Here is a 27,623-nt window from a genome sequence, read left to right as displayed (position 1 = left end):
TTTGGCTGCTGCTCTACTCCAAGTCTGGGCCGATTGCATTGCTGTCTTGTCAGCCGCCTCGCCAATCAATCAAGCTTCACTGTGAGTGTGTCTATGTATCACTAGTGTTTGTGTGTTTATTTGTGCGTCAGTGTGTTTGGAGACTCCATTAAAGCTTATCATATTCCAGTGCAGTGAACCTGGTGCCTTGGGATACCAACTCTTCGAACGGTGGAACATGGTGTGTGTAATCCATTTAACAGACCCTGGGGTTTTGGGAAAAATAGGTTTCCCAGTGCCAATCCCAGAACCCAGAGCGCCGGAGCGTGGTGTCGTGCTGTTGGCTGTACACATGATTAAAGTAAAGGGATTTACAAGCTGACAAATAATTTCCCTGGGGTTTTCTTGTTTCTTTTGCCTGTTAAAAGTATTGATTTGCTTTTAAGGTTTGACTGACTGTGTTGTAGAGATGAGAGTACTTTAGTACCACAGTCAAGTCAAGATTCACACATTCTAGGCAGGTCTGTGCAGATTACATTTCCTTGAAAAGGCCCTGGAGAAGTGTTTAACTTGTCAAGAGCCATGTCAATAATGATCTAGCCATGATATACTGTGTCTCAAAGTATCCTGGTATTGTTTGAAGCTCTATAATTTGTATTATGTTGCAGGATGGATGTGTAGAATTTTATCATACCTTCACATCACACAGCTAAAGTACAAAGAAAACTGCACCTTGGGTATCAGATCATAGAGCACATATAAGCATATCATATGTGCTTATTACGAGTCTTGATCATGTGCTTGAAGTAAAGTTTTACCAAGTTTTATTTTCCTCTTAACTTCTTACCATGGCTTTTGCTGACCCCAGCATTGCTCTGAAAGGGGATGAGCAGGGTGTGTATGTGTGTGTGAGTGTGCAGTGTGTGTGTAGTACTGAGCTCTCAGTCAGAACATATAGTGTCTCCTATGGCAACCTGGCCTGAGGCTGACAACTGTGATTGAAGCCATTTTGGAAAAGATACACACACTGTTCTGCCCCCTGGCAGTACCAGCAAGGCAGACAGAAACACAACAGAGATAGGAATGGTTGGTTGTGCCAAAATTACAGTTGGTTTGCAGTTAGAAACATTAACTTCTCAACATTTGGGTTGCTTATTTTGAGGGTCACAATCGCAGGGTGTAAAGTCCACAAACTATTATCACTGAAATGGAGATTGTGGAATGCTGAAAGCAACAACAGAACAGCGAGTGTTGATACATTTGTTATATTGTGAGATGTTGTGAGGATTCTAAGAACTGCATGAAACAGCTGACTCAACATTCCTTTAGCAGCAGCAAGTGTTCTCATATTTCCCACTGACACTTCTGCTCATTGATGAAATGAGTGTGTGAATTGTGTATGCGTCATTGTGTGTAAATCCTGTGTGTACTATCTGGGTCACATTAATCTTTGACTGTCTTAGTTGTTTTAGTTTGGTGTGTATGGATGACGGTCATCAGTATACTGTTTTTCGGTAAAATGGGACCCAGGGTGATTTTTCCTTAACTTGAACTGTAACCTCCTTTAGAGTCCACTTTTTTCAACTACAATTAACCTATGTAGGATGCAAACCACATTCATTCATTATACAGCATCACTGAGCTATTAAGGGTGAATGACCAGTGTGGCTTGGACCAGCAACCCTGCGGTTAAAGGGCAGGCTCACAACAACCTTGACATGATATGTTTGAGTGGGCTATGAACTACTTTGGGGGAAAAGTTTGTTTATTCTGTTTATAGTGACAAATGACTGTAAGACTGACAGTTTGACTATCACCTGTCCACTTTAGTGTGTGTTTGTGTGTGTGTTTAGTTCAGATATTGATTAGAGCTGTTCTCCTGTCTAAACTAACTGACTGAATGACTACCAGTCCACCCACATTGTTTCCCTGTGGCACTATTTTTCAGCTTTCAACAAAACGTGTGTGTAGGTAGGGCTGTGGCGTTCATGAAATGTTGTCAGCTGGTTATTGTCATGGAAATGACTACCGGTCTCATGGTAATTGGCCGTTTATTAACATAAACATGTTTAGCATCTCTACGCCTCCACGCATACAAGCCGCTGATGCATACCTTTGGAACGGCAACATTTTCCAGATCTAAGTTTCAAATTTTTATTGCAAGTTATAGCATACGGTTTATTAGCTAGAAAACGTTAGCTTGCTGGCACGTTAACTAACGTTACATGTATGATCTGTGTTGTACTATTATTCTAATCAGAAATCCATTTGCATTGCTAGTTAAAGCCTAATGTTAGCTAGTTAACATTGAACCTAGTTTGTTAGCTTTACCTGCAGATTCCACTCCTACTATTCCCTCCGTCGGAATATAATGGCACCAGTGGAGCTGGCTGCCGTATTACTGGCTCCTAACCAACTGTGCTATTTTGTTTGTTTTTCCGCATTGTTTGTAACTCATTTTGTACATAATGTTGCTGCTTCCGTCTCTTATGACCGGAGAGAGCTTCAGGACATCAGAACAGCGATTACTCACCTTGAACTGGACTAAGATTTTTTCTTTAATGAATCCGACGTGAAGGATATACTGCTTTGTCAAGACAAGGCCCAAATCCCATCATCAGCGTGAAGAAAGAGTAGGACGGGGTGCCTTGTAAGAATTCACCGCCGAGTAGGTAAACCACCACTTCCCTCCGTCTAATTTTCCAACGTGCAATCATTCATAAAACAACCTGGACAATCTACGATTAAGACTATCGTACCAACAGGACATTAACCAGTTATGCATTAGCGGGCGCTAATTAACATTTTTGGATGAAAAACGTTCCCGTTTTAAACAAGATATTTTGTCACGAAAAGATGCTTGACTATGCATATAATTGACAGCTTTGGAAAGAAAACACTCTGACGTTTCCAAAACTGCAAAGATATTGTCTGTGAGTGCCACAGAACTAATTCTACAGGCGAAACTAAAATGAAATTTCATGCAGAAAGTGCGCCAGATTTTGAATGCGCTGTGTTCCAATGTCTCCTTATATGGCTGTGAATGCGCCAGGAATGAGCCTACACGTTCTGTCATTTCCCCAAGGTGTCTGCAGCATTGTGACGTATTTGTAGACAAATCATTGGAAGATTGACCTTAAGAGACTACATCTACCAGGTGGGCGCTTGGGGTCCTCCGTTGCAATTATTGCGTAATCTCCAGCTGCGTGTATTTTTTGTTTGCTTCGAGGAGAAACACAGCTGCCACAAATGATTTATCATCAAATAGATATGTGAAAAACACCTTGAGTATTGATTCTAAACAATGTTTGCCATGTTTCTGTCGATATTATGGAGTTATGGCATTTTCAGATTTTTTTCTTAGCCATACGTGATGAACAAAACGGAGCGATTTCTCCTACACAAGTAATCTTTTTGGAAAAACTGAACATTTGCTATCTAACTGAGAGTCTCCTCATTGAAAACATCTGAAGTTCTTCAAAGGTAAATTATTTTATTTGAATGCTTTTCTTGTTTTTGTGAAAATGTTGCCTGCTGAATGCTAGGCTTAATGCTATGCTAGCTATCAATACTCTTACACAAATGCTTGTGTAGCTATGGTTGAAAAGCATATTTTGAAAATCTGAGATGACAGTGTTGTTAACAAAAGGCTAAGCTTGTGAGCCAATATATTTATTTCATTTGCGATTTTCATGAATAGAAAAAGTTGCGTTATGCATTATAGTCGATTTCTCAGCCAAGCAGGATGAACAAACGTGACGTTTTTCACCTACAAAAATATTATTTTTTGAAAAAAGGAACATTTGCTATCTAACTGGGAGTCTCCTGAGTGAAAGCATCTGAAGTTCCTCAAAGGTAAATGATTTAATTAGGTTGCTTTTCTTATTTTTGTGAAAATGTTGCCTGCTGCCAGCACAGCCTAGAATAGCATTATGCTATGCTAAACTTACACAAATGCTTGTCTAGCGTTGGCTGTAACGCATATTTTGAAAATCTGAGACGACAGTGTTGATAACTAAAGGCTAAGCTTGTGTTTGAATATATTTATTTCATTTCATTTGCGATTTTCATGAATAGGAAACGTTGCGTTATGGTAAAGTGCTTGAGGCTATGATTACGCTCCCGGATACGGGATTGCTCGTCGCTAGAGGTTAACAACTGTAATATCTTGTGTTTCACCGAGAAGTGGCTGAACATCTACACGGATCGTATAGAGCTGGCTGGCTTCTCTGTGCATCGGGAGGACAGAGCAGCTATGTCTGGTAAGACGAGGGGCGGGGGTGTGTGTCAATTTGTCAATAACTGCTGGTGCGCGATGTCTAATATTAAATAAGTCTCGAGGTATTGATCGAGAACACCTCATGATAAGCTGTAGACCACACTATCTACCATGAGAGTTCAAATCTATATTATTCATAGCCGTTTATATACCACCAGAGACCGATGCTTGCACTTAGAGCGCACTCAACGAGATGTATAAGGCCATAAGCAAACAACAAAATGCTATTCCAGAAGGAGGCACTTATAGTGGCTGGGGATTTTAATGCAGGCAAATTAAATCCGTTTGCCTTCATTTCTACCAGCATGTTACATGTGCAACCAGAGGAAAAAAACTTCTAGACCACCTTTACTCCACACACAGAGACACATACAAACTTCTGCCTCGCCCTCCATTTGGTAAATCTGACCATAACTCTATCCTTCTGATTCCTGCTTACAAGCAAAAACTAAAGCACAAAGTACCAGTGACTCGCTCAATACAAAAGTGGTCAGATGATGTGGATGCTACGCTACAGGACTGTTTTGCTAGCACAGACTGAAATATGTTCCGGAATTCATCCAACGGCATTGAGGAGTATACCACCTCAGTCACCAGCTTCATCAATAAGTGCGTTGACGACGTCTTCCCCAACGTGACCGTACGTACATTTCCCAACCAGAAGTCACGGATTACAGTTAACATCCACACAGAGCTAAAGGCTAGAGCTGCCACTTTCAAGGAGTGGGACACAAACCCGAACACTTATAAGAAATCCCGCTATGCCTTCAGATGAACCATCAAACAGGCAAAGCGTCAGTACAGGACTAAGATTGAATCCTACTACACCGGCTCTGGTGCTCGTCAGATGTGGCAGGGCTTGCAAACTATTGCGGACTACAAAAGGAAACCCGCCCGCGAGCTGCCCAGTGACGCAAGCCTACCAGACAAGCTAAATGCCTTTTATGCTTGCTTCGAGGCACGCAACACTAAAGCATGCATGAGAGCACCAGCTGTTCCTGATGTCTGTGTGATCATGCTCTCCGTAGCCGATGTGAGGAAGACCTTTAAACAGATCAACATTCACAAGGCCGCAGGGCCAGATGGATTACCAGGACGTGTACTAAAAGCATGGGCGGACCAACTGGCAAATATCTTCACTGACATTTTCAACCTCGCCCATACTGAGTCTGTAAAAACTACATGTTTCAAACAGACCACCAGAGTTCCCTGTGCCCAAGAAAACGAAGGTAAGCTGCCTAAATTATTACCGCCCCGTAGAACTCACGTCGGTAGCCATGAAGTGCTTAGAAAGACTGGTCATGGCTCACAACATCATCATCATGCTGGAAACCCTAGACCCACTCCAATTTGCATACCGCCCCAACAGATCCACAGATGACGCAATCTCAGCCGCACTACACACTGCCCATTCCCACTTGGACAATAGGAACACCTATGTGAGAATGCTGTTCATTGACTACAGCTCAGCGTTCAACACCATAATGCCCACAAAGCTCATCACTAAGCTAAGGAACCTGGGACTGAACATCTCCCTCTGCAACTGGATCCTGGACTTCCTGATGGGCTGCCCCCAGGTGGTAACGGTAGGCAACAACACATCTGCCCCGTAAATCCTCAACACTGGGGCCCCTCAAGTATTTGTGCTTAGTCCTCTCCTGTACAACTGAACAGGCCCCTATTAACATCGACATGGCTGAAGTGGGCCGGGATCGAGAATTTCAAGTTCCTTGATGTCCACATCACCCACAAACTATCATGGTCCAAACACACCAAAAACAGTTGTGAAGAGGGCACGACAACCCATTTTCTCCTTCACGAGACTGAAAAGATTTGGCATGGGTCCCCAGATCCTCAAAAAGTTCTACAGGTGCCCCATCGAGAGCATCCTGACCAGTTGCATCACCGCCTGATATGGCCTGATAACTGCTCGGCATCTGACCATAAGGCCGTAAGGGTAGTGCGTATGGCCCAGTGCATCACTGGTACCAAGCTTCCTGATATCAAGGCCTAATATACTAGGTGGTGTCAGAGGAAGTTGTCAAAAATTGTGAAAGACACCTGTCACCCAAGTCATAGACTTTTCTCTCTGCTACCGCACGGCAAGTGCCAAGTCTAGGACCAAAAGGCGTTACCTTCAAGCCATAAGACTGCTGAACAATTAATCAAATGGCCACCTATATGCTAGATTTAGAGTTATTTGGGAAACCTTAGTAATCAAAGCATGCAGTACCAGTCAATAGTCTGGACACACCTACTCATTCAAGGGTTTTTCAAGGGTTATTTTTACTATTTGCTACATTGCAGAATAATAGCGAAGACATCAAAACTATGAAATAACACATATGGTAACCAAAAAAAGTGTTAAACAAATCAAAATATATTTTATATTTGAGAATCTTCAAAGTAGCAACGCTTTGCCTTGATGTCAGCTTTGTACACTCTTGGCATTCTCTCAACCAGTTTCACCTGGAATGCTTTTCCAACAGTCTTGAAGGAGTTCCCACACATGTTGAGCACTTCTTGACTGCTTTCCTTTACTCAAACTCATCCAAAACCATCTCAATTGGGTTGAGGTCAGGTGATTGTGGAGGCCAGGTCATCTGATGCAGCACTCCATCACTCTACTTCTTGATCAAATAGCACTCACACAGTTGAAAAACAAATATCGCTGCAGAATGCTGTAATAGCCATGCTAGTTAAGTGTGCCTTGAATTCTAAACAAATCACTGACAGTGTCACCAGCAAAGCACTCCCACACCATCAAACCTGCTCCTCCATGCTTCACGGTGGGAACCACACACGCGGAGATCATCCGTTCACCTACTCTGTGTCTCACAAAGACACCGTGGTTAGAACCAAAAATCTCAAATTTGGACTCATCAGACCAAAGGACAGATTTCCACTGGTCTAATGTCCATTGCTCATGTTTCTTTGCCCAAGCAAGTCTCTTATTATTATTGGTGTCCTTTAGTAGTGGTTTCTTCGCAGCAATTCGACCATGAAGGCCTGATTCACGCAGTCTCCTCTGAACAGTTGATGTTGAGATGTGTCTCTTACTTGAACTCTGTGAAGCATTTATTTGGGCTGCAATCTGAGGTGCAGCTAACTCTAATGAACTTATCCTCTGCAGCAGAGTTTTGCAATTATGCTGTGGGACTTAGTTAGAGCACTGATTATGCTTTTGGGTCCCAAGGCGCTTCTGTGTCTCCAACTGACAATGAATAGGCAACATAAAGCTAAATAGAAACAGATAAATTGTACAAGACTGTTGTTACTAAGGTTTTTATTCTAAGAGAAACTTAGACTACAAATAGGATGTGGAAATGTTAGGATTATTTTGTTCTTACTGTAGTCTACTCCCGACCGGTCATGTTGTACAACCCCTGAGTGGCGCAGCAGTCTAAGACTAAGGCATCGCAGTGCCAGCTGTCTGTTGAGTTTGTTGAGTTTAGTCATCTGAAGTCTTGTTAACAAACTGTAGTTTGGCAAGTGCATGACAAGTAATTTTTCCAACAATTGTTTACAGACAGATTATTTCACTGTATCACAATTCCAGTGGGTCAGAGGTTTACATACACTAAGTTGACTGTGCCTTCAAACAGCTTGGAAAATTCCAGAAAATGATTCCATGTCTTTGGAAGCTTATAATAGGCTAATTGACATAATTTGAGTCAATTGGAGGTGTACCTGTGGATATATTTCAAGGCCTACCTTCAAACTCAGTGCTTCTTTGCTTGACATCATGGGAAATCAAAATAAATCAGCCATGACCTCAGAAAATAATTGTTGACCTCCACAAGTCTGGTTCATCCTTGGGAGCAATTTGCAAGCATTTGAAGGTACCACGTTCATCTGTACAAACAATGGTACGCAAATATAAACACCATGGGACCACACACTCAGGAAGGAGACGCGTTCTGTCTCCTAGAGATGAATGCACTTTGACGCAAAAAGTGCAAATCAATCCCATAACAGCAAAGGACCTTGTGAAGATGCTGGAGAAAACAGGTACAAAGGTATCTATATCCACAGTATCCACAGAGTCCTATATCGACATAACCTGAAAGGCCGCTCAGCAAGGAAGGTGCCACTGCTCCAAAACCTCCATAAAAAAGCCAGACTATGGTTTGCAACTGCACATGGGGACAAAGATCGTAGATGTCCTCTGGTCTGATGAAACAAAAATAGAAGTGTTTGGCCATAATGACCATCGTTATGTTTCGAGGAAAAAGGGAGAGGCTTGAAAGCCGAAGAACACCATCCCAACCATGAAGCACGGGGGTGGCAGCATCATGTTGTGGGGGTGCTTTGCTGCAGGAGGGACTGGTGCACTTCACAAAATAGATGGCATCATGAGGAAGGGAAAATTATGTGGATATATTGAAGCAACATCTCAAGACATCAGTCAGGAAGTTAAAGCTTGGTCGCAAATGGGTCTTCCAAATGGACGATGACCCCAAGCATGCTTCCAAAGTTCTGGCAAAATGGCTTAAGGACAACAAAGTCAAGGTATTGAAGGGTCCATCACAAAGCTCTGACCTCAATCCTATGCTAAATTTGTGGGCAGAGCTGAAAAAGTGTGTGCGAGCAAGGAGGCCTACAAACCTAACTCAGTTACACCAGCTCTGTCAGGAGGAATGGGCCAAAATTCACCCAACTTGTTTGTGGCAAGCTTGTGGAAGATTACCTGAAACGTTTGACCCAAGTTAAACCATTTAAAGGCAATGCCAAATAAAGGTTATGCCAAATCAAATACTTATCGAGTGTATGCAAACTTCTGACCCACGGGGAATGTGATGAAAGAAATAAAAGCTGAAATAAATCCTTCTCTCTACTATTATTCTGACATTTAACATTCTTAAAAAAAAGTGGTGATCCTAACTGACCTAATACAGGGAATTTTTACTAGGATTAAATGTCATGAATTGTGAAGAACCAAGTTTAAATGTATTTGCCTAAGGGGGGATGTAAAACTTCTGACTTCAACTGTAGATTTAGTGATTGTAAAGATTGGAAGAATTATTTTTTGACACCACACTCCACAATGCAAGTCCTGCAAGCTCTAGTTATATCTAATCTTAATTATTGTCCAGTCATATGGTCAAGTACTGCAAAGAAATACCTAATTAAGCTGCAGGTGGTCCAGAAGAGAGTTCCATGTCTTGCTCTTCATTGTAACTAGTAGATGCACACACACACACACTCCATGTTAATGTTTTAAAATGTAAGTAAATTGTGAAGTATTTTGTCTTTCATTATTATTATTATTATATACAAGTGTACAATGGCTCACAGTTCATTGTTAGCATTTCCTGCCTAAGTTTGCCCACTTTGCCAGTAAAGTACTCATTAAAAGAATTGGCAACATCAAATGGTTTTGTGATTCGGTGAGAGAAGGAGTTGAATTTGTCTTTCTCCCTATCATTTCATTTAAAGTACACCAAAGTTCTTTATATCATTGATCTTGGCTTCATAATACAGTTTCTGCATCTTTTTGTTGAGTTTAGTCATATCATTTCTCAATTTGCAATCAGACTTATTAGCCACTCCTTTTGCCTCATCTTTTCAGCCATACAGTTTTTCAATTCCTCATCAATCCATGGCGCCTTAACAGTTCGAACAATGAGTTTCTTAACAGGTAGAAGCAATTTCATGAATTTCATGAAGTGCAGTATCTGGATGCTCCTTATTAATCACACTAGACCAACAAATATTTTTAAACATTATCCACATAAGAGTCACAGCAAAATATTTTGTATGAACTCGTATACACTAATTTAGGCCCAGCTTTTGGAACTTTGGCTTTCCTGGATATAGCCACTATATTATGATCACTGCATGGTGGTCACTGTCCTACAGTATTAGTAGAAATGTGATCAATATATTTGAATGATCTTGTTCCTATAGTGTTTGTAATCACCCTGGCAGGTTGATTAATAACCTGAACTATATTACAGGCACTGGTTATAGAGAGAAGCTTCCTCTTGAGCGGATATCTTGATGAAGTATTCTGGCCCCCAAGAAAGTAGACCTCTTTTTAAATCGCATACACTATCAAGCATTTCACAAATATTGTTAGCACTTGGTGGCCTATAGCAACACCCCAAAAGAAAAGGCTTTAGATTTGCCAGGTGAGCCTGCAGCCGCAACACTTTGATAACACTTGACATAAGATCTTCTCTAAGCATTACAGTGATATGGCTCTGAATATATACACAGCAATACCTCCCACATAAGCATTCCTGTCTTTTCTATATCCTTGTATTGCTACTGCTGTATTATCAAATGAATTATCTAAGTGAGTCTCAGAAATGGGTAATGTATTAATGTCATCTGATTTTATCAAGTTATTGATTTCATGAACCATATTCCTAAGGTTACATAGGTCATGACGTGACTATCATTAATCTTATGATTGTTATTTTTCTAATAAAACTATGTTTAATTGTTACTCGATTAAATGAATTATGTAACAATTAACTCATTAGGAATTTGGCGTACCATGGGAAGAGTTGTTTAATGAGTTACTATCTCCCGACTTAAACTCTAAAGATATATAGATATCTGCTACATCAATAACAGTCACTCATTAATCATTACTACCGCATCAGTCTCATTCTGAACGTTGCATAATCCTTGGATCCGCAAGAACCCTAGCCCTTACTGATGAATCAGCAATACACAAATTGGCTTAATTATTTATTTACTAACTAACCAAAATACTATAACACAGAATGCACATACACACTTACATGATATAAAGGTCCCTAGTGGACACAATGTGATGGCTTATTACACAATGGAAAGGGGGTGGGGAAAGATGTTTTATTTATTTTATTTTATTTCACCTTAATTTAACGAGGTAGGCTAGTTGAGGACAAGTTATCTTTTACAACTGCAACCTGGCCAAGATAAAGCAAAGCAGTGCAACACCAACAACAACACAGTTACACATGGAATAAACGAACACACAGTCAATAATACAACAGAAAACGTCTATATACAGTGTGTGCAAATGAGGTAGGATAAGGGAGGTAGGTATAAGGCAATAAATAGGCCATAGTGGCGAAATAATTACAATATAGCAATTAAGATAGGAGAGACAAAGAGAGTCAGCTTACCATACATACATTTGGAAACTACGCTCACAGTATCCAGAATACTTAGCACCCAAACCACCTCTCATTCGAATTAGATATGCAATACAGTGCCTTGCGAAAGTATTCGCCCCCCTTGAACTTTGCGACCTTTTGCCACATTTCAGGCTTCAAACATAAAGATATAAAACTGTATTTTTTTGTGAAGAATCAACAACAAGTGGGACACAATCATGAAGTGGAACGACATTTTTTGGATATTTCAAACTTTTTTAACAAACTGAAAAACTGAAAAATTTGGCGTGCTAAATTATTCAGCCCCTGTACTTTCAGTGCAGCAAACTCTCTCCAGAAGTTCAGTGAGGATCTCTGAATGATCCAATGTTGACCTAAATGACTAATGATGATAGAATAGATACTTCAGATGTACCAACAGTTGTCTGGGAGGATTTCTTCCTTCCTACCTTGTGTCTTTTAGTTCTAGGAGCATTTTGTACATCCACAGAATGCAGACTGAATGTTTCTGGTCTCCTAGGTGAGGTTATCTTCAGAGTTTCACCACTTCAAACATATAGACTACCGTCCCACGTTTTCTGGTCTGTAGAGTTTAAACCATTTCGTAATGTTCAGTTCACGCTGTATGTCAGGCTGGTCTCAGTACTACGTTTCTAACCATTTCAACATGTGGACCACGGCCTCACTATTTTTGGTCTGTATGTTCATTCTTAGCGAGTTCTTTTAAGCACTCTGTGCTAAGGGGGCATTCTGTAATTTTGACAAACTCTGAGCTCACTTGGGGCATGGCTACTGAGTGGGCACAAGTTGAAATGAAAAGCAATTATCTAATTTAGAAGGCTAAAATCACATTGCTATCTTCACAAAATTATTTTCATATTTAATAATATATTTTATACATTTAGATGTAAACTTGATACATAGGATGCGTACACTTTCAGAGTTACAGTTACTTTGTCATACTGTCCTCAACCTATTCAGTCGTGAGTTCCAAATATCTCTAATGGCTGCCCCAGCATGAGATGTTTCATGCACGTGATGTCAGAATGCAGTCACTGTTCCAAAATGTGATTAATACGCAACAGGACAGTAAACACGCGCTGCCTGCTAATTATCTATAGGCTGTTTCTCAACTTGTCAATTTCTAACAAGTTGTATTTTCTAACAACAGTTTGAATTGAGGTGTGTTCCGCCTCCTCATTAATTCACATAGAATTAGCCAATTTCAGCATTGCAGGAGAGCCCACCTCACTTTACTTATGTTTGCACAGATCAAGTATGCATATATTTGTGTATTTTCTTGCTGGCGCTCGCTTTGCCATCCATATTGTTTTCCTTACAAATAATAACTTGATATGTGTGCGTTCCTATAAAGTAAGTTCCTTATTTTCTGTATATCTGTAACGATGTGTGCTGAAAGTCGGGAAGCAAGTTAAGAGAGCGCGTGAATTAATCAATAAACGAAACAAGAAACACAAACAATGCACAAACTGAAACAAACAATGACTCTTGGGGAAGGAACCAAAGGGAGTGACATATATAGGGGAGGTGCGCGTAACGATGGTGACAGGTGTGTGCCATAATGAGCAGCCTGGTGACCTAGGGACCTAGGGAGGTGTTACGTGACAGTAACACCTCCCCGACGCGCGGCTCCAGCCGCAGGACGCCAACCAAAGGGAGATCCCGAGGATCAGGAGCGGACTGGTCACCTCTGCTGATGCGCTGGAACATGTCACCGGCTGGGGAGCAGGAAACTGACAGTCCTGCTGAGGTGGGGGAGCATGGCGATCCGGCTGAGGCATGAGAGCCTGATGATCCGGTGGAAGCAGGGGAGCCTGGCGATCCGGTGAAGGCATGAAAGCCTGATGAGCCGGCTGTAGCAGGGGAGCCTGGCGATCCAGCTGAAGCATGAGAGCCTGACGAACCGGCGGAGGCAGGGGAGTTTGTTGATCTGTCTGAGGCATGAGAGCCTGTAGCGGCTCCCGGACCCGAGGTCATTCCCACCGAAACAAAAAGACACTCCCTGATGCTTCCCTTAGTTGAGGCGTCATTCTGTAATGTGCGCTGAGAGTCAGGAAGCAAGTTCAGGATGAGTGATTTAATCAATAAATGAAACAAAACAAGAAACACGAACAAAGCACAGACATGAAACTGAAACAGAAACAATGACTCCTGGGGAAGGAACAAAAGGGAGTGACATGTATAAGGAAGGTAATCAGGGAAGTGATGGAGTCCAGGTGAGTCTGATGACGCGCAGGTGCGTGCCATAACGAGCAGCCTGGTGACCTAGAGGCCGGAGAGGGAGCACACGTGACAATATCGTGTTGTCATTTCTACTGTACAGTATGTATGTATGGAGCATAAGGTATTTACAGTTGTATTCACATGTTTTCAAGTACTGGTGACATAATGCATTCCGATTATTGCATATGTTGTATTGGACACCTATGATGTGTGTAAAATACTTTTTTGAAGGTTGTACTGATTATAATGAGCAAAGCTATTTGCCAGCGTGCGGCGCCAATGCATTCTGGGTGTTACATAATCTGTCAGACCAAAGATGTCATAATGAGGTGAAGGAATGGTTCACTCATCTTTCAGGCAAACTTCCGGAAGTGAATGAAGGGCAGTGGATGATTGTAGACAATACACCCCCTTCAAAATGCATACTATAAACAGACCAAACTCATCTGGTCTCCTCTTATTATCTTTGGTAATAAGAACCATTAAATTCTGGTCTGACCAATCGGAATCCTCGCTTCAAGATTGTTTTTATCACGCGGTCTGGGATATGTTCCGGTCAGCCTCAGAGAACATCATCGAACTATACGCTGACTCTGTGAGTTTATAAGGAAATGCACTGGAGAGGTTGTAACCACCGTGATTATTAAAATCTGCCCTATACAGAAACCGTGGATGGATGGCGGCATTTGTGCAAAACTGAAAGCGAGAAACACTGCATTTAATCATGGAAAGAAGTCTGGGAATACGGCTGAATATAAACAGTGTAGTTATTCCCTCCGCAAGGCAATCAAACAAGCGAAAGGGTCTTCAGGACATCACAGACTACAAAAATGAAAACCAGCCACGTCAAGCTTCCAGACAAACTAAACACCTTCTTTGCCAGCTTTGAGGGTAATACAGTGCCACCGTCGCAGCCCGCTAAAAAGGGCTGCCCTCCCCCTCTCCTTCTCTGTGGCAGAGTAAAACGTTTAAAAGTGTTAACCCTCGCAAGGCTGCTGGCCCAGACGGCATCCCTAGCCGCGTCCCCAGAGCATGCGCAGACCAGCTGGCTAGTTTATTTACGGACATATTCAATCGCTCCCTATCCCAGTCTGCTGTCCCCACATGCTTCAAGATGGCCACCATTGTTCCTGTTCCCAAGAAGGCAAAGGTAACTGAACTAAATGACTACCGCCCCGTAGCACTCACTTCTGTCATCATGAAGTGCTTTGAGAGACTAGTCAAGTCACCTCCACCTTACCGGCCACCCTAGACCCACTTCTGTTTGCATACCGCCCCAACAGGTCCACAGACGATGCAATCGCCATCACACTGCCCTATCCCATCTGGACAAGGAATACCTATATAAGAATGCTGCTGTTCATTGACTACACCTCAGCATTGAACACCATAGTACCCTCCAAACTCATCATCAAGCTGGAGGCCCTGGGTCTCAACTCCACCCTGTGCAATTGGGTCCTGGACATTGATGGGCCACCCCCAGGTGGTGAAGGTAGGAACCAACATTCCACACTGACCCTCAACACTGGGGCCTCACAAGAGTGCCTGCTCAGCCCCCTCCTGTACTCCCTGTTCACCCACGACTGCGTGGCCATGCACGCCTTCAACTGAATCATCAAGTTTGCAGATGACACAACAGTAGTGAGCTTGATTCCCAACAATGACGAGACAGCCTACAGGGAGGAGGTGAGGACACTCAGATTGTGGTGTCAGGAAAACCTCTCACTCAATGTCAACAAAACAAAGGAGATAATTGTGGACTAATAATTGCAGAGGGGGCACCCCCTATCCACATCGAAGGGAAGGTAGATAGTTTTAAGTTCTTCGGCGTACACATCACAGACAAACTGAAATGGTCCACCCACACAGACAGTGTGGTGAAGAACGCGCAACAGTGCCTCTTCAAACTCAGGAGGATGAAAAAATTGTTGCCCATAACCCTGACAAACTTTTACAGATCAAGAGCATCCTGTCGGGCTGTTTCACTGCCTGGAACGGCAACTGCTCTGCCCACAACTGCAAGGCTCTCCAGAGGGTGTTGCAGTCTGCACAATGCATCACCGGGGGCAAACTACCTGCCCTCCATGATACCTGCAGCACTCAATGTCACAGGAAAAGGGATCATCAAGGACAACCACCACCGAGCCACTGCCTGTTCACACCGCTTCCATCCAGAAGGCGAAGTCAGTACAGGTGCATCAAAGTTGAGACCGAAAAACAGCTTCTATCTCAAGGCCATCAGACTGCTAAACAGCAATCACTAACTAACCCAGAGAGGCTGCTGCCTACATTGAGACACAATCAAATGTTTATAGATGACCCTGCTGGCCATGTACTGTTATAATCTCCACCCGGCAGAGCCTGAAGAGAACTGGCCACCACTTATTGCCTGGTTCCTCTCTAGGTCTCTTCCTAGGTTTCTGCCTTTCTGGGGAGTTTTTCCTAGCCACCGTGCTCTACATCTGGGTTTCTGTATAGCACTTTGTGACATCGGCAGATGTAAAAAGGTCTTTATAAATACATTTGATTGATTGATTTTAAGTGTATGCTGTATGGTGCTATAGCAAAAAACAAAACGTGCACACCTTGTGGAGTTTGGAAAACCCTGTGATAGAGGGACAATAAAGCATTAAGTAGCAGGCCATTAGCGACCTAACGGTCGTTAGTGAGTTGGGACCTACCAACGTACGTCCAAAGTGCATAAAAAGAGAATACCATGACTCAATGGTCACGTGGAAATTAACTGCGGTCATGACTCATGACTGCTGGTGTGGGTCAGTTCGTAATGTAATGAACATTTATTAATTTGCCCAAGTTGATCATAATACATTAACATAATGCATCAGTGATTCGTATTTCCGGAAACTTTCTGAAGAGGCAACAGGAATTCCCCGTCTGTGTATGCGTAGTGTGCGTGTCTACCACTTTGTGTAGCCGTTAGAAGATTTTTCATTAGCATCATCACTATCTTTTCTAGAAACCTTCTCAATTAAATATTAAAGAGTGACTGACTCTAAATACCAACTAATCCTTTTAAAAACGGCCTGAGGCATAATTTATTCAAGTGCCAAAGATAATTTGTAAAAATCGAAATAACTTCACATATCTTCATTGTAAAGGGTTTAAACACTGTTTCCCATTATTCTTCAATGAACCATAAACAATTAATGAACATGCACCTGTGGAACCGTTGTTAAGACACTAACAGCTTACAGACGGTAGCCAATTAAGGTCACAGTTATGAAAACTTAGGACACTAAAGAGACCTTTCTACTGACTCTGAAAAACACAGAAGAAAGATGCCCAGTGTCCCTGCTCATCTGCATGAACATGCCTTAGGCATGCTGCAAGGAGGCATGAAGACTGCAGATGTGGCCAGGGCAATATATTGCAATGTACACACTGTGAGACGCCTATGACAGCGCTACAGGGAGACAGGACGGACAGCTGATCGTCCTTGCAGTGGCAGACCATGTGTAACAACACCTGCACAGGATCGGTACATCCGAACATCACACCTGTGGGACAGGTACAGGATTGCAACAACAGCTGCCCGAGTTACACCAGGAACGCAAAATCCCTCCATCCGTGTTCAGACTGTTTTCAATAGGCTGAGAGAGTATGGACTGAGGGCTTGTAGGCTTGTTGTAAGGCAGGTCCTCATCAGACATCACCGGCAACAACGTCGCCTATGGGCACAAACTCACTGTCGATGGACAAGACAGGACTGGCAAAAAGTGCTCTTCACTGACGAATCACGGTTTTGTCTCATCAAGGGTGATGGTCAGATTCGTGTTTATCGTCGAAGGAATGAGTGTTAAACCAAGGCCTGAACTCTGGAGCGGGATTGATTTGGAGGGTCCATAATGGTCTGGGACAGTGTGTCACAGCATCATTGGACTGAGCTTGTTGTCATTGCAGGCATTCTCAACACAGTGCGTTACAGGGACGACATCCTCCTCCCTCATGTGGTACCCTTCCTGCAGGCTCATCCTGACATGACCCTCCAGCATGACAATGCCACCAGCCATACTGCTCATTCTGTGCGTGATTTCCTTCATGACAGGAATGTCAGTGTTCTGCCATGGCCAACGAAGAGCCCGGACCTCAATCCCATTGAGCACGTCTGGGACCTGTTGGATCAGAGGGCTAGGGCCTTTCCCCGCAGAAATGTCTGGAAACTTGCAGGTGCCTTGGTGGAAGAGTGGGGTAACATCTCACATCTCTCAAATATGGTGCAGTCCATTAGGAGATGCACTGCAGTACTTAATGCAGCTGATGGCCACACCAGATACTGACTGTTACTTTTGATTGTGACCCCCCCTTTGTTCAGGGACACATTTATTCAATTTCTGTTAGTCACAAGTCTGTGTAACTTGTTCAGTTTATGTCTCAGTTGTTGAATCTTATGTTCATACACATATTTACACGTTAGAAGTAAGGTCTGCCTCAACTGCCTATCAGTGACACATGTAATGAAAAGGGTGTTGCTATTACTGGACATTTGTATTATTAGTAATCATCTCATTGTGTTGAGTTCCAGGTCTCTGCATCTCATGCATCTGTTAACACACACACAGTCACTGTTCTATTACCAATGACAGTAAGGGATAGGTGATATCTGACACACAAAAACGTCCCCTCACTGTCAACTGTGTTTATTTTAAGCAAACTTAAGGGAACACTTTTTACATATTTAGGATGTATACTTAGTAAAAAGTAATTAAAGAGTTTAATGATTATAAATGACGCTGTGAATCCAGCTTGCTGCTGATGCTGTTACTTACAATGCTTATTTTGGACATTTTGGAAAACTATTCTTCGTTTAGAAAACGTTCTACAATCAACAATCGTACTTCACAACCTTAAAAAACCTCTTGAAACTAGGGGGCACTATTTTTATTTTTGGAAAAATAACATTCCCAAAGTAAACCGCCTATTCCTCAGGACCAGATGGTAGAATATGCATATAATTGACACCTTAGGATAGAAAACACTCTAAAGTTTCCAAAACTGTAAAAATATTGTCTGTGAGTATAACAGAACTGACATTGCAGGCGAAACCCTGAGGAAAATCCAATCAGGAAGTGCCTCTTATTTTGAAACCATTGTGTTCCTATGCACCCTTGTTGGCCATTGAAAGGGATCTCAACTAGATTCCTTTTCTACGTATTCCCTAAGGTGTCTACAGCATTTTGACGTAGTTTCACGCCTTTATGTTGAAGAATGAGCGTAAACGACTACATTGCGTAAGTGGCCAGCTGAGAGCTCTCAGTGATTCTTGCGTAAAAGACAGAGGTAGTCATTTTTCCTCTCGCTCCTACTGAAAAGCCAATTGTCCCAGTTGATATATTATCGAATAGATATTTGAAAAACACCTTGAGGATTGATTATAAAAAACGTTTGCCATGTTTCTGTATATATTATGGATATATTTTGGAATGTTTTTCGGCGTTGTCGTGACCTCTATTTCCGGTGGATTTCTCAACATAACGTGGCAAACAAACGGAGGTATTTTGAGTATAAAAATAATCTTTATGGAACAAAAGGAACATTTGCTGTCTAACTGGGAGTCTCGTCAGTGAAAACATCCGAAGATCATCAAAGGTAAACAGTTAATTTGATTGCTTTTGTGATTTTCGTGACCAAGCTTCCTGCTGCTAGCTGGACATAATGCTATGCTAGGCTATCGATAAACTTACACAAATGCTTGTCTTGCTTTGGCTGTAAAGCATAATTCCGAAATCTGAGATGGCAGGGTGATTAACAAAAGGCTAAGCTGTGTTTCACTATATTTCACTTGTGATTTCATGAATATGAATATTTTCTAGTAATATTTTTTGACCGTTGCGCTATGCTAATTAGTGTAGTTGATGACAATTCTCCCGGATCTGATATGGGTAGTTCCAAGAGGTTGTTTAAAGGCAAAGGTAGGTTGTTGTAAAGAGATGTGTATCAAAGTTGTATATTTAATGTTATGTGATATTTGCCGGAATATGTATCTTGTGAACTTTCAGTGAACGTTTTCAGTTTGGACAGGCTCAGCTACATTTGTCATAATGTCCCATTATGTCAGTCATACCCACTGGCAACTCACTGGGTTTGAACGTTGATGTTATTATTGAAAAAAATCAAGTCCTCCTGTGTTGTGTGTGTGTGCATGCCTTTCTGTGGGGGGAAGAAAAAGTGAATGTGTGTGTGTCCCTGTCTCTCATCCCATTGATATTCTTCAGTGTTATTCAGAAATTAGACACTTGTTACAGTTTGACAGGGGAGGACAAGGGTCCATTACAGCCTTTTCTCACCCTTCCCTCCACCCTCATCACCCTTTCCACCCCTACCTCCTCCCTTCTTACCCCTACTCTTCTGTCTATGATGTATAATTGTTTTTAGGAAAGATTGCTCTGATGACTGCATTCTCCTTCCCTCACCCATTAGATAAGAGAGCTGCTTGGTGATTAAACTCTATCTAAAGAGTCAGCTCCCCACCCCACCCCTCCCTGACCCTTCCCCTCACCCCTCCTCAGATGATGTCTGTGAGGTGATTAGGCTAAACTCTGTCTATAGTTAATAGTGTCAGGGGTATCTGTCATGCCTGGACGTTCTGCTGTCGTTTGGGGACCGAGGGGCAGTTGATGGAGAGGAATGGATAGAGGATGCCATCAGAGTGTGTTTGTGTATGTGTTTTACGATGTAATCTTAGGTGAGACCCATTAACAGAAGCATTACAAGGAGCCCATGCAGGGAATCAGGGCTCCAAGCTATAGTTTTGTGATATGATATTATGATCACCAGAGATGCTTATTCCATCTTTATGACACTGTTGATGATGGTGAAAATAACAGGCCAGTCTAGTGGATTATGGTGTCTTTAGACATATTTGAAATGGTGAAATCATGGCATGGACTGGCATTATATTTCCATGGCAATTTCATACCGTCCACTAGGGGAAACATGAGCGCCTATTGCCATCTCGTAGGCTCGCAATGAGCTAGGGCATTGGGGATGGGGTTCAGGATGGGCTTTAACTGCGAGCTACGGCTCAGATGATAGTGAGTACAATCGCAGTGCGAGTCACTCGTTTTGTATTAGTATTTGTTTTTGGTTTAACCCTATCCCAAATATTAACCCTGACCACTCTGAATTATTGTCTAAGGTTAACCCTAATTTGACCAAAATCTCGGAATTAATGCCTAAGCTTAACTATCCAGGTTAGTTTCAGTTCCACTTTCGTGCAGTTTTACTGACAGCAAACGTACGGCAAAACATACCATTATTCAAATGGTAACACACTCCATAATCTAAAGACGGTACCACAGACAGTCCACACGCCATAATTCAAAAGGGTCAGCCATGCCGTATCTCTGCTACTGTAACGTCGACGCAGGGAGTCAGGAAGCAGGTGCAGTTAGTGAGTTTAATATTAACGAGCATAGAACAATGCAAAATAAGAGAAACTTCTGACAAGGAAACAACCAAAACCTGAGGGTTGAATACAATAGAGTGCAAGGAGGAGGGCCCCGGGAGTGGGCCGGTCCGGACGGAAAAGGTGGAATTCTCGGATGATGTTGGGATCTAGAATGTCGTCCACCAGAAGTCAGCACCACACCCCTCCCAGTCCAACAGGTACTGGAGCCGACCCACACAACGTCGGGAGTCCAGGAGTGATCTGACGGCATAGGCGGGACTCCCCTCAATGTCCAAGGGAGGCGCAGGGGTGTCGAGGAGGACGGCATCAGCCAGGGGACCAGGAACCACTGGCATGAGGAGAATAACATGAAAAGAGGGTGAGATCCGGTAGTTAGTGGGGAGCTGTAATCAGTATGTTACCTCATGACAGGGTTTACTACAGGGTTGACAGCTCACACCCTGTCGTAAATTAAAGGAAAGGCGATCCAGAGAACATCCCTTTCCAAATGAACACACGAATGTTCCTTTTTCTCCAGAGAACGTTTCCCACCGAAAATCTAGCATATTCTAAAGTGAAGACTGTAGAAATATTCTTAACAGAGAATGTGGGGAATGGTAAGTGGTTATCTAAAGAAAAATAATGTCTTATGAGATGTTATTTTGTGATGCCATTAAGTGTTATAAAGGAAATAAGTGGGAAAGTATATACACTACATGGACAGTCTCCATCCTTAACGTTGTATATGAAATATGATGAGAATATTTTGTTAAGATATATATTTTAGGAGCCATAAGAGAATTAGTCTCTTAAACAGGAAAACACGCTTGTAAGACCTGACAAGACGAACTGGCAACAGACAAACAGAAAATGCAGGTATAAATAAACGGGTTAATGGGTAAAAATAGGCAACATCTGGGTGGGGGTGGAGACAAGCACAAGACAGGTGAAACAAATCAGGGTGTGACAGTTATCATTTAGTTACAGTTGAAGTCAGAAGTTTACATACACAAAAACTCGTTTTTCAACCACTCCACAAATGTCTTGTTAACAAACTATAGTTTGGACATCTACTTTGTGCATGACACGAGTGAATTTTCCCAACAATTATTTACAGACAGATGATTTCACTGTATCTCAATTCCAGTGGGTCAGAAGTTTACATACACCGTGTTGACTGTGCCTTCAAACAGCTTGGACAATTCCAGAAAATTATGTCATGGCTTTAGAAGCTTCTGATAGGCTTCTAAAGGCTTCTTTGCGGATATATTTCAAGGCCTACCTTCAAACTCAGTGCCACTTTGCTTTCATGGGAAAATCAAAATAAATCAGCCAAGACCTCAGAAAGAAATTGTAGACCTCCACAAGTCTGGTACATCCTTGGGAGCAATTTTCAAGCATCTGAAGGTACCACGTTCATTTGTGCAAACAATGGTACGCAAGTATAAACACCATGGGACCACACAGCCGTCATACCGCTAAGGAAGGAGACGCGTTCTGTCTCCTAGAGATGAACGTACTTTGACGCGAAAAGTGCAAATCTATCCCAGGACAACAGCAAAGGACCTTGTGAAGATGCTGGAGAAAACTGGTACAAAGGTATCTATATCCACAGTAAAAATAAGTCCTATATCAACATAACCTGAAAGGCCGCTCAGCAAGGTTGAAGCCACTGCTCCAAAACCGCCATAAAAAAGAGCGACTACGGTTTGCAACTGCACATGGGGACAAAGATTTTTTGGAGAAATGTCCTCTGGTCTGATGAAACAAAAATAGAACTGTTTGGCTATAATGACCATCATTATGTTTGGAGGAAAAAGGGGGAGGCTTGCAAGCTGAAGAACGCCATCGCAACCGTGAAGCACGCGGGTGGCAGCATCATGTTGTGACGTTACTTTGCTGTGGATATTTTGAAGCAACATCTCAAGCCATCAGTCAGAAGGTTAATGCTTGGTCGTAAATGGGTCTTCCAAATGGACAATGACCCCAAGCATACTTCCAAAGTTGTGGCAAAATGGCTTAAGGACAACCAAGTCAATGTATTGGAGTGGCCATCACAAAGCCCTGACCTCAATCCTAAACAAAATGTGTGGGCAGAACTGAAAAAGCGTGTGTGAGCAAGGAGGCCTACAAACCTGACTCAGTTACACCAGCTCTGTCAGGAGAAATGGGCCAAAATTCACCCAACTTATTGTGGGAAGCTTGTGGAAGGCTACCCAAAACGTTTGACCCAAGTTAAACAATTTAAAGGCAATGCCAAATAAAGGTCATGCCAAATCAAATACTAATTGAGTGTATTTAAACTTCTGACCTACTGGGAATGTGATGAAAGAAATAAAAGCTGAAATAAATCATTCTCTCTAGTATTATTCTGACATTTCACATTCTTATAATAAAGTGGTGATCCTAACTGACCTAAGACAGGGGATTTTTCCTATGATTAAATGTCAGGAATTGTGAAAAACTGAGTTTAAATGTTTTTGGCTAAGGTGTATGTAAACTTCCAACTTCAACTGTATACTCCCTTTCCAGCCTCAGGCTTTCCGGCCTCAGTCATCAGACTGCTGATTATCCCGCACACCTGTCACCATCGTCTCCATCACCTCCTTGATTATCTTCCCTATATCTGTCACTCACCTTGGTTCTTTCCTTTGGTGTTATTGGCTCTGTTTTCATGTCGGTGCGTTGTTTGTGTTTCGTGTTCATTAGTTCTTTAATTTATTAAAATACTCACTCCCTGAACTTTCATCCCGACTGTCACCACACTTATTACACCTAGTTTGTCCTGGTTTGTCCGACTATAGTTTGTTAAAACCTCTTAAAACTAGGGGGCAGAATTTTCACTTTTGGATAAATAGCGTGCCCAATTTCAACTTCCTGTTACTCATGCCAAGAATATAATATATGCATATTATTCATAGATCTGGAAAGAAAACACTCTGAAGTTTCTAAAACTGTTTGATTCATGTCTGTGAGTATAACAGAACTTATGTAGCAGGCATTCCCCCCTCTCTGTTCACTATATTGTCTTTGCCATTGGATATTTAATAGGAACCTATTTTCAGTTCCTACCGCTTCCACACGATGTCGCCATTCTTTGAAATATGGTTGAGGTTATTCCTTTGTGCTATGAAGAAGTAGGCCAACTCGGAACTGGGGACACCTTTGTGAGTTGCGCAAGATGTGAAAAGCAGTGCTGGTTTCTTTTCATTCCTGTATTGAATACAGATTGCCCCATCTACAATTTGATCGATTATTAACGTTTAAAAATACCTAACGTTGTATTACAAAAGTAGTTTGAAATATTTTGGCAAAGTTTATAGGCAACTTTTTAAATATTTTTTAGTGACGTTGCTTTTTGTAAGCTGTTTTTTTCTGGATCAAACGCGCTTTATAAATGGACATTTTCAATATATATGGACGGAATTAATCGAACAAAAGGACCAATTGTGATATTTATGGGACATATTGGAGTGGCAACAAAAGAAGCTCGTCAAATGCATGTTTTATATTTTATTTCAGCATTTTGTGTAGCGCCTGCTATGCTGGCTCCTTTGTTTACTCCTAGTGCAGATGTTCCAGGCTATCAGATAATAGCTTCTTATGCTTTCGCTGAAAAGCATGTAAAAAATCTGACATGTTGGCTGGATTCACAACGAGTGTAGCTTTAATTGAGTATATTACATGTGTGATTTAATGAAAGTTAGAATTTTATAGCATTTTATTTGAATCTGGCATTTCCCCCAGCAATTGGCCAGTACCGTCTCCCCTATCCATAAGAGGTTTGTAGAGTGTTTGAAAAACAAGTTTCAATGACTCCAACCTAAGTGTATGTAAACTTCCAATTTCAACTGTAGGTGACACCAGGACATGCAACTTTTTGTTGTTTATAAGTTAGAACAGAAAAGGGAACTAAGGATACTGTTGCTTTCTCACTTTCCAATGAGCAAATTACTTTAAAAAGGAGAGGAGACATTTGCTTATATGAACACTGCATTAGACTAGAAGTCTGTTTATGGTTTGAATTGGACATATACTCAGTTGAGGGTGGTAGTGGATGAGGGAAAGAGTATGTTTACATGCACACTAATAATTAGATATTAAATCAAATCAAACAAAATTAAACTGATTATGGCAGTAGGCCGAGTATGGAAATAGTAATGTAAATACCTTACTCTGCTTATCTTAATCAGCGGAAGGTCAAAATCAAAGTAAGCATACGCCGATTAAAATACCTGGTTTTCTGAGCAATTTTTAAAAATTATTAGGACAAGTAAACAGCTTAATCGGCATTCCAGTGGTGTATTTGTTCTGCGCATGTGTCAGCACTGGTAGCACAAACCTCCCTCTTTTTCATGAGTGACGTGAGTTCGGAAATACTGAAAGTATGCAACTTACAAATGGTTTTCACATAGAAACTTTATACTGTATGTCCGAATCAAATGGACTTCGCAAAAATAACATGGTCACTGTGATAGAATTTTCTGCATTAACAAAAGTCCCATCAGGTAGCCTGATTTCAGAGGCGTTCATGTAAACAGGATTACTGGGAAATTGTTGTCCTTAAAAAGCATGATAACGTTTTAAATAAACTATTATATTAAATTAACTATCCGCAATAATAATTGTATTGTGTGCATGTAACCGTGCTCAGTAAGACACATAGAGGGTGTGCGTGTGTCACAGGAGGCTGGTGGCACATTGATTGGGGAGGACAGGCTCGTAGTAATGTCTGAAAAGGCATAAATGTGTTTGATACCATTACATTCCAGACATTATTATGAGCCATCCTCCCCTCAGCAGCCTCGTGTTGCGTGTGTGCATGCGTGTATGTGTGTGTGTGTGTGTGTGTGTGTGTGTGTGTGTGTGTGTGTGTGTGTGTGTGTGTGTGTGTGTGTGTGTGTGTGTGTGTGTGTGTGTGTGTGTGTGTGTGTGTGTGTGTGTGTGTGTGTGTGTGTCAAGTTGTCTGGACCCCCTCACTCAATACTCTGTGATCATAAAATGTAAATTGTGACTTTGTAGTCTGGTGCCCTCTGATCTCTCTGATCTTGTCAATGCTCATCATTCAAAGAGCCACACACACACAGGCACTAATCTGCCAGCCAGCCTGATAATGCCCCAGCTAGCAGCTAAACTGACATAAATACTATAAAAAGACTTGTCCGGATGTGTATACAATATATATTTTTATGTGTTTCTTACAGCACCATAAAGGATAGATATTCTAGGAACCCAGAACCAAATCTCATCTGCAGTCTGTTGCGAGAGACTTAAAGGATACAAGTATATTCATGGTTTGTTCAACAATCATAGGAAGTAAGCTGGAGGTACCAGAAGCCACTATGTCCAAGGACTAGTGCGTGTTGGTGCACGTGTGCATGCAGAAATGCTTGAGAGGTTTGTGTGTGTGCTTCATGTCTCAGTTCTCCCACTCCACTCAGACAGGCTTTCTAAAGATAGAATGGAACAATGAATAGAATATAAACTCTGCTCTGCTGTTCTCTGAGTTTCAAATGAACTGGTATTCTCTGCTGTTGCATGACTCTAATTCTCTTCTCACACACTGACACTGGCATCAACTCTTTCCTTTCCTCTCTACCTCCATCTTTCTTTCTTTCTGATGTTCTCACTCCCCACATCTCAAATCAAATCAAATGTATTTATATATCCCTTCATACATCAGCTGATATGTCAAAGTGCTGTACAGAAACCCAGCCTAAACCCCCAAACAGCAAGCAATGCAGGTGTAGAAGCACAGTGGCTAGGAAAAACTCCCTAGAAAGGCCAAAACCTAGGAAGAAACCTAGAGAGGAACCAGGCAATGTGGGGTGGCCAGTCCTCTTCTGGCTGTGCCGGGTGGAGATTATAACAGAACATGGCCAAGATGTTCAAATGTTCATAAATGACCAGCATGGTCGAATAATAGTAAGGCAGAACAGTTGAAACTGGAGCAGCAGCATGGCCAGGTGGACTGGGGACAGCAAGGAGTCATCATGTCAGGTAGTCCTGGGGCATGGTTCTAGGGCTCAGGTCAGTTGAAACTGGAGCAGCAGCATGGCCAGGTGGACTGGGGACAGCAAGGAGTCATCATGTCAGGTAGTCCTGGGGCATGGTCCTAGGGCTCAGGTCCCCCGAGAGAGAGAAAGAAAGAGAGAAGGAGAGAATTAGAGAACGCACACTTAGATTCACACAGGACACCGAATAGGACAGGAGAAGTACTCCAGATATAACAAACTGAGCCTAGCCCCCCGACACATAAACTACTGCAGCATAAATACTGGAGGCTGAGACAGGAGGGGTCAGGAGACACTGTGGCCCCTCCACATCTCTCTCTTCCTCCCTCTCCAGTCCAGATGCTCTGTGCCATGTCTCTGATCTGTCTGAGAGATAAGAGAGAGGAGGCTGGCAGGTTAGTGTTCCTGTGTGTGTGTGTGTGTGTGTGTGTGTGTGTGTGTGTGTGTGTGTGTGTGTGTGTGTGTGTGTGTGTGTGTGTGTGTGTGTGTGTGTGTGTGTGTGTGTGTGTGTGTGTGTGTGTGTGTGTGTGTGTGTGTGTGTGTGTGGCTGAGTCAAGTCCACAGCAATTTATCAGCACGTTGGG

At 42.2% G+C, this 27,623-nt stretch overlaps 2 protein-coding genes across 3 annotated transcripts in view; one reads left to right on the top strand and one right to left on the bottom strand.

Annotated features, from left to right (window-relative positions):
• The window catches only part of sufu (suppressor of fused homolog (Drosophila)), a 455,419-nt gene extending 428,293 nt beyond the window's left edge, over positions 1-27,126 (top strand). Inside the window, exon 13 of one of the 2 annotated variants that reach the window (XR_008078682.1) lies at positions 27,088-27,126. The gene's annotated coding sequence lies outside the window, so the exon portion shown is untranslated. Of the gene's footprint in view, positions 1-26,991; positions 27,020-27,087 lie in introns of those variants that run through there. The other variant, XR_008078683.1, reaches the window with a different exon arrangement.
• Positions 12,973-13,371, bottom strand: LOC127909378 (sericin-1-like). The gene has a single exon (XM_052470423.1). The coding sequence runs from the start codon at positions 13,369-13,371 to the stop codon at positions 12,973-12,975; it is 399 nt and encodes a 132-aa protein (XP_052326383.1).
• Positions 27,127-27,623: the final 497 nt, after the last annotated feature.

The sequence above is a fragment of the Oncorhynchus keta genome, chromosome 2 (assembly GCF_023373465.1).
Source record: "Oncorhynchus keta strain PuntledgeMale-10-30-2019 chromosome 2, Oket_V2, whole genome shotgun sequence".
Lineage (NCBI taxonomy): Eukaryota > Metazoa > Chordata > Actinopteri > Salmoniformes > Salmonidae > Oncorhynchus > Oncorhynchus keta.
Note: the sequence above shows the minus strand (reverse complement) of the source record. Positions and strands in the feature narration are given on the sequence as shown.